The sequence below is a fragment of the Archocentrus centrarchus genome, chromosome 3 (genome assembly GCF_007364275.1).
Source record: "Archocentrus centrarchus isolate MPI-CPG fArcCen1 chromosome 3, fArcCen1, whole genome shotgun sequence".
In the NCBI taxonomy this organism is placed as follows: domain Eukaryota; kingdom Metazoa; phylum Chordata; class Actinopteri; order Cichliformes; family Cichlidae; genus Archocentrus; species Archocentrus centrarchus.
Window position 1 is genome coordinate 21,082,173 of NC_044348.1, and position 14,826 is coordinate 21,096,998.

Sequence of the window (14,826 nt, forward strand, 5' to 3'; positions counted from 1 at the left end):
CCCCAAGTGAAAGTGTAAATCAAACAGAAATTACTGGGATGTCAAACGGCAGCTGTAATTTATTGTGAGTCAGTATGGGTTTTTTTTCTTTCCCTTTTTATATTCAGATATTGAAAATCATTTGGTGCCAGATGTTTGTCATATTGGATCTGAACCACCCGCCCAATACTAGTAAAACTTGGGTGTGACCCCATTAACAGCTGCATCCCATTAATGCTAATTGTTAAGTGATGCAATACTGCTTTGAAAAATTCATTTGAATTTGTTATATGACAAGAAATGAGAGTTTAGGCTTATTGCTATTTTCTCTGAGCCTGTTCTCCAACAGTCAGTACTGCATTAATGATGTGAAAACTTTGCCTGTCTTATTGTCACTTTGGACAAAAATGCAAAATACAGTTCAGCATCAAAGCGTCAGCTTGTTCACTTTTTACGATGAATACTGAACAAACACAGCTTAAGATGGAAACGGATAATTCACCTTCAAAGTGGAAGTTTAGCCTTTTGAAACGTGTTGCCTTCGGGGGTAAAATGTAAGAAGAGCTAAATGGAATAAAACAAATTTCCTAAATGATGAACACAGTGAACCTATGAACAGCTGCAAACTGCTCATAGAAAAATTGACCTTAAGAAAATAACGCCTGGTTTATTGTATGAACAAGTGTATGCCCATCTTACAGTATTGTTTGTTCTGCAATTTTGAGTGTTGCTCAGTGGTTCCTAATGTGCTAATGAACCTGATGATGTCATGATATATCATGCGTAGTGAAAATTTTGTGGACACTGCATATCGTTGTCAAATAAAAAACATACCATAGGTGTTGTAGGTACATAAATGCTACAAATGGGTCATTTTAGTCCATTTGTAGGTGGTTGCTGGACAACATGATGACATATCATGCATAAAGTTTTTCTGAATAGAAATTAGATGTTATTGTCTTGCAGTACAAATCACAGTATGTTTTCATGAGGTGTTGTAGGTACATAAATGCTACAAATGGGACATTTTAGTTTTTTAGGTGGTTGCTAGGCAATATGATAATATTATATTGCTTGATTTATAAATAAGAACCATAAGGGATTCTTGTTTAATTAAATTAATTAATTAAATAATAATAATAATAATAATAAATACATTTTAATAAAAGAACCTTAAAGGGCCTAGTGCCAAGCCCGCTTGAACAACTCCTGATCATGTAGGAAGAGTTCACAAACAAACAGAGTTTGTGTATTATATTAGGATTTGTATTATTTGTATTTTCAGGAACAATACTTTAAAACTTTATGAAATACTTTAATAGTTGTCTTATTAAAGCTAATTTGTTTTCCAATTTTTATTCTTGTTGGTGCTGTTTGTTTTGTTATTTTTCATTCTCTTTAGGGTTTGCAAGCAATAACTGAAAAAGAGGGGCAATAAAAACATTGATTGGTGCAGCCACGCAAGTGTTGCTGACAATTAATCTTTCACTGTTCTTGTGAATATGATCATTTCCAGATTTGATGTGGATCAATGAACCAGCAAATTCTCTTTAAACATTCCAAATTAGTCCTTTTTCCAAATGAAGCATTTTGTATTTTCAAGTTTTCTTTTGATATGGGAATATTTTCCTCAGTTAGGAGTATGCCTGAGTCAGCTTTGTGCTTTGTGGACAAACAGAACAGCCAGCACTTTACAATTCAGGAACAGAGATGCATCCCCAAAGTAGAGCTTACATTTCTGGTGGGAAGGTGAAATACACCTGCTCTTAAAACTAATGAAGGAAGTAGATATAAGCAGGTTTTTGGATGTGTGCAAATATCACAATTCCTACCGACCTTTTCAAGAAGCTGGTTGAAGGAATGAAAGAGGGAAGCTGCATTTGCACAGTCCGATAAGATTGCCACCATTGGCAAATCTGCTGTTACTGCATGTAAATGTGAAAATTAGTAGCTTATTCTACATTATTTGTCTTGTAGGTAGCTTAATAGAATGTTTGCTTTGTGCATGAAAGCATAGTCATCGCTTCAGATGAAAAAAAAAATGTGTATTGCCAAACCAATCCACATTTGAACTGTACACTGTTTTTGGCAAAGAGGCACACAGACAATCAAATACTAATTAGATGCAAAAAAAAAATGCTACATTTCACATCATACCAGCACAAAATAATTAATGATGTTCACCAAATCGGTTTTTCTCTTTTTCCTCCTCTCTCTGTCTCTTGGATGTAAATCTTCTCCTCTCTTGCTTTTTTTTTTTTTTTTTTTTTTTTTTTAAATCCATGTTTTCGTTGACATTTTTGCCATTTTTCTCCCGTTTGTCAGTTTAAGTGTTGTGGAGGTGAAGGCTTTAAGGACTGGAAGGTCAACATGTACCACAACTGTAGTGCGCCTGGTCCACTAGCCTGTGGTGTCCCCTATACCTGCTGTGTTACTACTAAGGTAGGTGTCACTTTTACTGATGCTGTTACCATTACATCAGCTGCTTTTCTTGTTGCAGTAATGCTGACCTCTTGCATTGCCAATTTCTATGAATTAACTAATTCTACTCCTTCTGATAATACTGCTAATCTGTTACAAATATGTAGCTATGACAGAGACCCACAGCATTATATTTTGTGTTCAGCTACTGTGTACGTACCAGTTTTATAACTCCCACTAAAAGTAAAGTACTTTTTTTTTTTGCATGGTCTGTAAAATTTTGGATATTTTATAGAAGTTTTGTCATTGTTGTGTTTGTAAGACTTTGTTTTAGTGGTTGTGTCTTGGACATGAATATTAAACATAGCCTAAACATAGTTTAAAATAATGAGGTCAGTGTAGTACATATGTTTTTTCCAGGGTGGAGCATGATCATACAGCACACATCTTCAGTGACTTTAAGAAACAATAACAGTGTGCACAAGCTTGAATTTATTGTAGATTCTCCACACAGGGTCAAAAGTATTCATACAGGCTCAAATATATACATTCAAACAACTGTAAGAAACTACTAGTAACTCAGATGTGTCACCACTTTGCCAAGGTCACCCTTTGCAGCTATAACAGCTTCAGTTCATCTGGGAAGACTTTCCACAAGACTTGTTTGTTGGAATTTTTGACCATTCTTCCAGGAGCACATCTGTGAGGTCAGACACTGATGTTGGATGAGAAGGCCTGGCTCGCAGTCTCCATTCTCATTCATCCCAAAAGCGTTCTATGGCTTTGAGGTCACAACTCTGTGTAGACCAGTCAAGTTCTTCCAAGCTAAAATTTGCTCATCCGTGTCTTTATGGACCTTGCTTTGTGCAATTCTGAGCAGTCAAGTTGGAACAGGAAGGGGCCATCCCCACAAAGTTGGGAGCATGAAATAGTCCAAATTGTCTTGAAGCATTAAGAGTTACTTTCACTGGAACTAAGGGGTCGAGCCCAACACCTTGATTTTAAAGGGAGGGGAGCTGAAACTGTTTGTTTCAGACTGTGGGTGAACTGAGGGGCTGCTCCAAGGCCCTTTATAAGAGAAATAAGGATTACCTTAAACTGGACCTCGTGCAGAGCTTCTCTAACGGAGTCCAGGTATAAAAATATAAAGCTGGAATATTAGTAGGTCCCCTGACTGATCTGAATTTATCTTGATACATACTTGTCTGTCTCATTAGAGGGATTTTAATCTGCAGTTGTTGTGAAGACAACTCCCAAAATCCCATGTGGCTTCACTCCTGAGAGACATAAATTATACACTGTGTGATGCTGGCATCTTATTTGCTCAGGAAGACACCTTCTCACTGAGGGAACGCTGTCTGAACATAAGAGAGAATCGCAGATCAGCGTTAGAAACCAACTTACCTGTGATTTTACCATAAGTGTTTGTATACAGCTTTTTACTATTCCTGGATTTGTTAGTTTTAGATTAGTGTGTATATCATTAAATCCCCAGTCACACAGGCCTAGAGATCGGTCAGTGACCCACCCCCGCCCTCAAACAACCCAAAATCCTTGCAATCTCGAGCAACCGCAAACAACTGAAATTCAAGTTTTCATTTGCTAAGTGGTTGGTATTGGGGAATACAAATTTTGCTCTTGTGACCGGTGGTTGCCACTGTCTGTAACTGTGTGACTGTGGCCTAAAGTAATACCTGTTAGATGTGGAGCGACATTTAAAATCACCCTTATATTGTGATTAAGCCCCAGCCATGGCATATGCAGGGCAATTATCTCCACCACTAAGTAGCAAAGGCTCCCTGTAATTTATACACCTACAATGTCCAGTAATTATAAGGACAAAAAGACCAACCAAAACCTTTCTAGCTAAAGAAACGATAGTTTGATAAACTGTCTGAACTCATGAAACTGATCTCATCCATGTTCTCAAAATTAAATTTAATTACAAGGATTTGGTGTTCCACAATTTTGCATTACAGTGAGCCAATATGATAAGGAGGTTGTAGCAAAGGCCTCTGCTACACACGGGTTCACCTCAGCACAAACACAGAAGGGGACTGGATTGAGCAGTCTTTTATTTTTTTTTAAATAAACTCAGTGTGCTCTACGCTGGAGTTTGCCCGTCGTCACAAAGTGCACTCAACTCTGAAGAACAGCCTGGCCCCTGCTATGCAGCTCCAGCTTGTATCATCTAGACCCAGCACAGTACTGCATAAACAAAAGAAACTGATTAGCAGCTCATGACAGGTGTGCCAACTGTGCCAATCACATCACCTGTCACCCCTCCCTGAATTACTGAATTAAAAAGAAAAAAAACACACCCCACTGCCACAGAGCTTAAGTTTGTTTTTCCTCTTAAATGGCAACAAATGATGTTATATTATTGTTTCTGATTTGTCAGGTCATTAAGTTCAAGTAGTGCTTAATGTTGGTTTGAAATGGTTTTTTTTTCCAGGGTGGAATGATTGTACAGCATACATCTTTAATGACTTTAACAAACAAGAACAGAGTGCACAAGTTTGAATTTATTTTGGATTCTCGACACAGAGTCAAAAGTATACATACTGGCTCAAAGAGATAGATACTCAAATATTTTAATAAGTGAGGCTGAAGGTACTACAATGTCTTTTAACCTTATAGCCCAAGGCCTACTATTTTCTCATTAGCAATCATGATTGACTACAACTTTGACACCATAAAAAGGATTTGTTTGACAGCACTCATTGATTTGGCCAATACTCAGAACAACTCAGTGAAGCTCTAAGAAGGAGAATTGTAGATTTAGGGTTGGGAAGTTGGGAAGGTCTCTTGGAGCCATTTCTAAATAACTGAAGATTCCAAGATCATCAGTTCTACAATTATATGTACAATTTATTTGGATATAGATGTGTCTGGAAGTAGACCCAAACTGTCACCCTCAGATGAGAGGAAATTGGTTAGGATACTCAGGAGCAACCCAAGAATCAAGGCTCAACCCTGCCATGAACTGGAAACTGCTGTAACGCCCGTGTCACTGTCCACAGTAAAGCCAGTTTGACATCAATATGGACTGAGAGGGTGCCAACCAAGAAAGAAGCCCCTGCTCCAAAATGTACACCTCGACTGAAATCTGAAGCTGCCCACGTGGACAAGCCAAATGCCTGAGAAAGGTTTTAAAATCAGATGTGGCAAAGCTTGAGCTATTTGGGTGACAGTGGCGCAGTGGGCAGGTGCTCACCTTGCAACTGGAGGGTTGCTGGTTTGAGTCCCTGTCTGAGTGCATGCTGTCATTGTGTCCCTGGGCAAGACACTTAACCCACATTGCCTAAGTGTGAATGTGGTTGTGTGTTTGGTGGTGGTCGGAGGGGCCGTAGGCACAAATTGGCAGCCACGCCTCTGTCAGACTGCCCCAGGGCAGCTGTGGCTACATTGGTAGCTTACCGCCACCAGGTGTGAATGAATAGTGCATGAAATTATAAAGCGTCTTCGAGTGTCTAGAAAAGCGCTATATAAGACTAATGCATTATTTGGCCACAATGACAAGAGGTTTGTTTGGAGGAGTAAAGGCGTAAACTACCTCCAAATTCTTCAACTTTACCTCAGATTAACAGCTAGACAGTTGAAACTTGGATACAATTGGGTGTTCCAACAGGACAATGATCCCAAACACACATCAGAACTGGTTTTGGAATGGATAAAGCAGACTAACTTTAAGCTTCTGTAATGGCCTTCCCAAAGCCCCAACCCTTTGGAAAAATTTGTGGACTATACTTGAAAGCCTGGTCCATGCCTGGAAACCAACCAATTTAAATGAACTCTACCTATTCTGCCAAGAAGAGTGGTCAATACCATCAATACCAAGTTACAGTGCAACTTGCTAAGGGAGATTTAACCAAATATTAGTGGGGGTGTATGTATATATTTGAGTCTGTATGTATACTTTTGACCCTGTGTGAATTAGAGAAAATCCAAAATTAAATTCAAACACCCAATTCTTTTTTGTTTTTTAAGTCATTAAATATGTGTGCTGTACAATCACCCTGAAAAAAGAACAGTTCAAAGAAATCATTAGAAGCCCCAAATTACCCTGACATCCATGCCAATCATAAGTTTATGTAAACTTCTGACCACAGCTGTAATGGAAAGATTGTTAAGCAGCCTAAAGGCAAGTGTTTTATTTTTTGATTAGCAGTATTTTTATGTGGAAGAAAAATGCTCGTAACAACTGTTTTGGTGGCTTATAGGTGGCATAACGGACCCCTAGCAGCCAGATATGGCTCAATTGGTGGCAAAAGATGCTTCTCTAGAGCAGAACGTAATTGTCCTTAACACAGACTTTTCCTGGTAAACAAATACAGAATATACAGATTTAGAGGTTTATTTTTAATATTTAATAATATATATATTTTTTAATACAATTTAATTTAATTTTAATGCAATTAAATGTTATTGTGACACTGTTCTGAAGAGAAAACAGATTGCTTTAATTTAGCTATTTCCAGTTTGAAAAGTGAGATACATGAGGATGATGCGTGACAGCCTGGTGTTGTAACTGCACTTTATTTACCATCTTATTTGTATTTATTTGTTATATGTCTAATTCTGTATCTGAATATATAAGACCACAAGCTCAGAGTAAACAGGCTACAACAAGTCTAATTTAGACACACACAGTCTTTTATTCAATGGTAGACAGTTATTACAGCTGTACTCTCAGCAGTATTGTTCCCACTGTTTTAGCTGAATGTGAATTAGTTAACGCATCGCCTCTAGGAGTTTCCATGTCTGAAGATGAGCACCATCTAAAATCTTGTATTCTCCTATCTGCTGTTTGCTATTAAGTACTTATGCTTGACAGTTTTCTGGTATTCTTTATTTAAAACTCTTTACTTCTCTTTCCCCCAGCCTAATGAAGTGGCAAACACTATGTGTGGGTACAAGGTCCTGGAGAAAACGGTAGGAAACTTTTGTGACTGAAATAAAAAAGAAAGATGAGACATTTTAGTGGAGCTCTTCTCATTTGTTAAGTGTTGAAATATCCATTGTGACTCTTGTCTGCTTTACATCCAGAGAAGAATCATTTAATCTGGCAATTACAGACAGTTGTTTTAAAGAAAACTGGCAGTTGCTGTTCTTTAGCATCATCTCATTGACAGCTGGATATTTCTTAGCAGTAACTGTAGTGTCTGGAGCTGCCATGTATGCTGTGTCACTCTCATTTAACTGCCACAAATTTGTGTAGCACTGAAGACAAGTTACAGATAATTAAATAATGTACGGGTCCTATTAAAAGCAAAGGATGGAAAGTTATACTTCTAGATGAAGGAAAAAGGAGCTGCCTTTGACTTTCATGTCATTTTGAAATATGACTGACCACCAATGCTTTGTGTCCCACAGCAATATGAATTGAGTGACATCTATACCAGAGGCTGCACTAATGCGTTCTTTCTCTGGCTGATTGACAACTATAAGATAATGGCTATACTGCTGTTCTTGATCCTAGTGCCTCAGGTATACACAAACACACTTAACACCAACAAACAGACACATTTCTCTCATGGGTAGCTCAATTTTTATGATGAATGCACAGACTGAGAGATGGATTCATGCAGTGTCTGCAGTAACACAGTGATGTAGATGCTGTAATAGTCTGTTGTTGTGAAGGCAAAGCTGTCAATGGCAGATGCAAGTGTCGGAAATTAACTTCCTCAAAAGATAAGATAGATAAGGGTGAGGAACTCTGTCAGTCAAGAAGGGCACAGAGTAGAGCCATGCATCTTAGTTTGTTGTCCACAGGACTCAGATTCATAAAGGCCATAGATAATTGAGTCAAGAGAGTCAAGAGAACTTTATTATCATCATACATACAACAAAATTAATCATTATACATACAATGGAATTTCATTCAGAACAACCATCCAAGGACAGACAAGACTAACATGCGGGGGAGATGGGTGTCTGCAGCCGCTGCCGAACTAAGGGCGCCGCCAGCATAATCAATCCCAGGAAGAAAGGAAAAACAAACAATAGGAAAGTTAGGTTCAAAGAATTCATCTTGTACTGTGCTCATTATGAGCACCTTACAAGGTTCCAAAAAAACACCACAGCAAAAGCATACATGGCATATAGCATGGGAGCACTAGGGTGGGGAGAGGCAGGGATGGAAGGGAGCCAGTGGAGGCGAGTGGGGGGGGGCTACTGTGGGGCTGACTCAAACTCCCCTCCTCAGCTAACAGTTCTGATAAGAGGTGGGAAAAATGTTCATCAGCAGCTAGGTCAAGGGAGATCAGTCCAACACAGATCAGAAGGAGACAGGACAGCAGGGGCGTAGAGCATCTGTTTACAAAACATCCAGGAGAGGAATGAGATAAGCGGCAGTCCAAGGCCACCAGGGAGCAAAATTTCTGATTCTACGACTTGTTTTGGTACAGGCTGTACTGATTAATTTGTTTACAGCCTTTAGTCTTTCTGGCACTTCTCAGTGGCGAAAAAATCCAATCCAATCATCCGAATCCTCTTGGTTCAATCCTTCGCCGTGCAGAACCAGGTACCTCTCCAAGATCTAATCCCTCCAATCAGCTCCAGATATACTGAGTCTGAGTTTGAGTCTGTACCTTTCTGCATAACCTGTCATAAGCAGCCTTAGCATGGCCCAACAGCTGCCCAGACTTCCTGAATTGTAATGACAAGCCAGGTCCAATTCGGAGAAATCCTAGTCTCAATAAGCCAAATGTGTATGTCCTCCATTGACAGTACGGCCAGGCACGTCATCTTCCACCCACACAGGAATCCATAATGTAGCCAGCCGGGAATGTTAATTGGATAAGAGGGAATAGGATTCTCCTTTCCCCAATCTCCTCATGGTGAAAATTTGATCAAAATAATGGCACTGAAAGACCAGCTGACCAGATCCATAATTATAAATTATATTTTGGAAGCTTTCTGAAGAGAGGCACTACGCAGCAAAGGAGGATTAAAAAAAAGGAAGGGCTGGGGGGAGAAAAAAAGTGTGTTCTTCTCCGCTGTGGAGCAGGAGGGAAAGGAATGGATATACCTAGAAACATATGTGATTAAAATGATGCATTAAAGAGCCTATTAAAAAGGCATAATTTAACACAAAACAAAAGCTTCACCTTTGTGAGATCACCAACACTGGCTTGCAGTCTCCATTCTAATTCATCCCAAAGGTGTTCTCCTGGGATGAAGTCTGGACTCCGTGCAGGCCAGTCAAGTTCTTCACACCAAACTTGCTCATCCATGTCTTTATGGTCCTTGCTTTGTGCACTGGTGTGCAGTCAAGTTGGAACAGGAAGGGGCCATCCCCAAACTGTTCCCACAAAGTTAGGAGTATGAAATTGTCCAAAATGTCTTGGTATGCTGAAGCATTAAGAGAGTCTTTCACTGGAACTAAGGGGCTGAGCTCAACTCCTGAAAAACAACCCCACACCATAATCCCCCCTCACCAAATTTTACAATTGGCAGTCAGACAAGTACCGTTCTCCTGGCAACCGCCAAACCCAGACGTGTCCATCAGGTTGTAAGATGGAGAAGCCTGATTTGTCACACCAGAGAACATGTTTCCACTGCTCTAGAGTCCAGTGCTGGTGTGCCCCACTGCATCTGATGCTTTGCATTGTGCTTGGCGATGTAATGCTTGGACTCAGCTGCTCAGCCATGGAAACCCATTCCATGAAGGATTATTTAGTAGCAATGAGAGTTCATTACTGGACTTGTTGCACAGGTGGCATCCTATCACAGTACCAATCTGGAATTCACTGAGCTCCTGAGAGCGACCCATTCTCACAAATGTTTGTAGAAGCGGTCTGCATGGCTAGGTGTGGCCACGGAAGTGATTGGAACACCTGAATTCAATGATTTGGATGTGTGGATCCATTTCTGGTAGAAGCCTTACATCTGATTCAGCCTTTTGGGACTTGTCTCTCTCCAAGTAAGAAGTAAAAGGTACTTCAACAATAATCCACCAATCAAAAACAGAGGCCCAAACTATTTCAGGTCAATCAGCCAATAAGAATCATCTCTGTGTGTCAAACACACCACCTAAAACAAACTGAAAAACAATAAATCTATATTTTCAGTTAAAACCGTTGAAACTCAGTGTGTCGCTCTCATACCTCTGCACTATTATTGCAATCTTTGTAGTTTCCTTCCTCTTCAGTTACACGTTTGGTAGTACATGACTGTATTGCTCTAAATCATTTTAAATCTTGGAAGAAATTATTCTGGCATCCCAAAGAGGAAGCTGAGATTGCATACAGTGTTGTACAATCTTTCAGTTGACCTTTTTTGTGATGCTCAGAGGTGTGGATGCAGTGTTGTCATTTGAACCTGAGATTTTGTGAAAGCAAACTTGTACTTGCTTTTTTATTTACCAAAACAGTTGGCAGGGGCTAATGAAATGTACCTTTAGAGCTCAGTGGAATAAATCAGCTGTCCACATCCAAAAATCAGATTAGCACGTGGAATAAAATGTAAATTGCTTCACCCTCAGCAGTGTTAAAATAAGCTGTGCAGTTACATGCTGATCCAATTTATTTAGATTTGCTGCACAGCTGGATTCAACATGACACAGCTTTAAAAAAAACAAAACTTTTTTTAATCATTGTTCTTTTCTAGCATTAAATGAACACAATCTAGAACCTACTTTGCTGCTTATAAACCCACATAAATGCACACCATGCATTCACATTACGCCTTACACTCCCTCATCCTTCCTTTTTGTTTGAACCAGATCCATTTGGCAGGGTGGGTGTGAGAGCACACAAGCTATTTTTCATTACTTCACCATTTCTACTCTCTTGCTGGACTTTAATAAGCATGTTGAACTTCACGGAGCTGTGCAGAAGGTGTCAGTCTGACATCCAGTCTATAACACGGGTGCTTCTCTTTTGCCCTTTTCCATACATCCCAGTTCCTCAGGTGATGCTCAACAATTAATCTGGTCTCCTGCCCTGTGAGATATTTGAGACCCCTGGGTGTTTTGTTCTTAGTGGGGTCTTTTATCAAACCTTAAAGGAACCTCTACATAGCAGGACAAATAATATTCTTCTCAGCTGCAAAATAGCTTCCAGTTTAGGTTCCTATTTAGTGTAAGATCTTGCATCAGTGGTTAGTGTCTGACTAAAAAATTAAGCATAAAGCAACTTTACTCTTTTTTTTTTATTTTAACATATTTTGAATAATCTTAAAGTACAGGGTAAAGAGTTTTTTTGTATTTCATTAGTAAAAAAAAATGTTTTTGCTTTTTGTTGTGAAGCTGATAATTCAAAAATGTCCATGTGATTAAAAGTGCCTGATCTTTTCTATGATTCACTGAAATTATTTCTACAATTTTTCACTTTAATGTGGATTATTACATAAAAAAGCAAATGAGGGACTGGCTCAAAATATAAATAAAGAGATTAAAGGATTACCACATTGCCAGTACGCGTATTTTGAGTGTCTGGGCCATAACTTTAGTTGCTTGGATTTGTACGCAGAATAAATACAGGATGAAGAATTGGAAAATAAAAAGCCCTTCTTCTGCCACTTCCCCAGTCTCTTTCAAAGCCCCTACCACCAGAGAGGCACAGGCATTATATACTATAAAAAAAACTTAGGATTTACTTTCTACGTGGGCTTTGTTTAGTCTTAACAGACCTGTCTCCAATCATGAGCTGATTTCTTTAAAGCCTGAAAAAGCTTAGAGGAGGTGTGGGTGTCTAGTTCACTCAGACCACTTAAATTGCATTAATGTGTTTCTTTTTTGTTTTGCTTGTTTGTTTTTACCAGTGACATTAATAACATCAAAGGTTCAAAGGGAAACATACAGAGATATTTCCCATTGACTTTTGTTAGGTAGAAAGATATGGCAGCAGTAGTAATGCGCCCTTATTATTTAGATGGGCATCACTGTATCCCTGCAAAGACAATGCATGCAAAGCTGCCACTACCTGTAGACTGCCAGCTGATCAGGCTGTGCAGTCATCATCCAGACTGATGTTGCTTCAGGTGCTCATTCAGAGGATGTTCAGTTTATCTAAACGCACATTTCCTCTGTTCCTTCCTCCTCACATCTTCTCCTTTAATCTCTTCCTCATATCTTACATTAGAGAGGCTAACATGCAAGGTAAAGACTCAAATGAGACAAGTGACTAATGAGAAGCAGCCAGTGACTTTTCTTCCTTCACCCATATTAAGATTCTCTCTGTCATTCCCTCTGTCTAGTTCTTTGGTGTGATAGTCAGCTGGCTATATACCACTCGCATTGAAGACATTATTGAGCACAGTCAATCCATTGATGGGCTTCTGATATCCAGTGCACAGGAGAGTACAACCAAGAAACAACACCGCGTGGCTAAATGGTTCAAGTGTATGCCAGTGATCGACTGACGGAGACGGAAAACAACAAGTACCAAAAAGAACTGAGCAAATGCCCTCGGCGTGTTCGATGTTCAGCAACCACATTATTTTTAGTTTTGATGTTTGTGTTTTGTTTTGATTTTTCTTTTTAGCATCCACTGTTTTAATTACTTTACTTTTAACTGCTCTGAAATACAGTGTGCTCATGGATAACTGGAAAATAACTCATTTAGAAATAGGCTTTTAACTGCATTGTGCCTAAGACAGTCTCAGGGATACACAGAAATACAAACCACCTTTGCTTCTTACTTTGATATGAAATTAGTCTCTTAAGATGTAACACAATATCACAATCTATGCCTTTGCCTTAATTTTATAACTGCCTGTTTCTCCTACTGACCTTTCTAAACAACCACTGATGAGACAGCAGTGAAGCCCTGGTATACAAAAATAGGCTATTTTTTGTTTGTTATTCATATGAATGCTGGTAAATTTGCCTTATTTGTATCTCCTGAAGCGACCAGCACCAGTGATGCTCAGACGTATTACAGACATTTTATAAAAGCAAAGAATAAACTTTATTATGAAATGCAATTTTCTCATCGTCAGCAGATTAAAAATATTCATCTCAGTGAAGTGGCACTGCCATAACAGGCTATCTCAGGGTTACTATTACCAGCAAACCCTGTCTCTTAGAAATTGCCACTGTATTTCAGTTTGAGATCCGGTTTCTGCTGGGTTAATGTTGCCTATCTTGGACTGGGACACTGTCTTGCAAAATAAATTGCAAATCTAAACAATTTCAATAAATAAAGGTTCAAAAACAAATGTGTCTAAATGAAGTAGCAATATGACAAAGAGTCGTGTGTGGGCATTTTATTATGCTGAAAATCATTGTATTGGACGTTGATTTAAAATATACTGCAGCATATAATCCATTGTGGTTTTATCATTTACATTTACATATGCACTTGTTATGACATAACTGAATAATGTGAATTTATTGTGCTGTTGAACTTTGCTTCTGATTTAACATCAAACCAAAGGAAAAATATTTTGTTGAAGCTGATTTCCTTCTTCGTCTTGTGTGCCCAGTACTTTTTTTTTTTAACAGTGTATTAGTAGTGAAATATTTCAGATATACATGGTACAATGCACAGTGAAATGTATTTATATCAGGTGCCAGCTGGTCAGCACAGGTCTTACTATTACCATGTGGTCCAGCACTAAAGCATGTTTGCGAGCATTTTAAGTTCCACTCAGTTATTATTCAACCATGGTTTACAGAGTACTCCAATTTGCACAGGAGGTGCTTTCATTGACCTTGTTGCATATCAGCCAAATAGGAAATAATTGCAGTCAAATGAATGTGGCTCATGGTAGAGACAAAGGTTATTTGAAAGAAAAAAAAAATCTAATTTGGCCTTGAGGATGTGAAGCTATTGGCTGGTGGATATAAGGTAAAAATGTGTGTATATGTACCCAGTCATAAGGGACATTTATCATGTGTTGCAGTTATTTTATACTCTTTACAGTAAGGTTGTACTCACAGAGAATCAGTTTCAATATGAAGTAATATACAACAGCTTCTCCGTGCATGAAGAAAAAGTTTTATTTTTCATGATTTTTGCATCTGAAAAGAAGACTATTTTTAGTTGCATGGATTTAATTACACCACTGAATGTGCGTCATTGGCCTGACTCTAAACTAACGGTGACAAAGGGACTATTTCAGCTAATTCGTTTTAGAAATTTGATGGAAACTATAAACTAAACTGAAAGAAAAAAATGCGTTGTCCCGATTCACAATTCAAGTGCCAGTGTTGTATTTTTAAAAGAATATCAATACATAGGTGTAGCTATGTTAGTTTCATATGCATTATGCATGTGTTTCACTTCCCGTTTCTATGCCATGTGTTGTGTATTTATCTTTTGACCCTGGTTGCATACATATGTAGACATTACAAGGGTGGTCTCGATGGTAAATCTGTATTTAAAAGTTTGGGTGGGTGGAAAATAAAACAATTAAACTATTTTTAGAGTCCTGTTGTTTGTCTTTTAGTGGACTTTGACTGAACAGCAAACCCCA

The 14,826-nt window shown here is 38.7% G+C and overlaps 1 protein-coding gene across 2 annotated transcripts in view; it reads left to right on the plus strand.

The window, feature by feature from the left end:
• The window catches only part of tspan15 (tetraspanin 15), a 43,813-nt gene extending 29,043 nt beyond the window's left edge, over positions 1–14,770 (plus strand). The window contains exons 5-8 of one of the 2 annotated variants that reach the window (XM_030724754.1): positions 2,305–2,421; positions 7,285–7,335; positions 7,777–7,890; positions 12,604–14,770. In XM_030724754.1, coding sequence (XP_030580614.1) covers positions 2,305–2,421; positions 7,285–7,335; positions 7,777–7,890; positions 12,604–12,768 — 447 coding nt within the window. In that variant the 3' untranslated portion in view covers positions 12,769–14,770. The remainder of the gene's footprint in view (positions 1–2,304; positions 2,422–7,284; positions 7,336–7,776; positions 7,891–12,603) is intronic. The other variant, XM_030724763.1, reaches the window with a different exon arrangement.
• Positions 14,771–14,826: the final 56 nt, after the last annotated feature.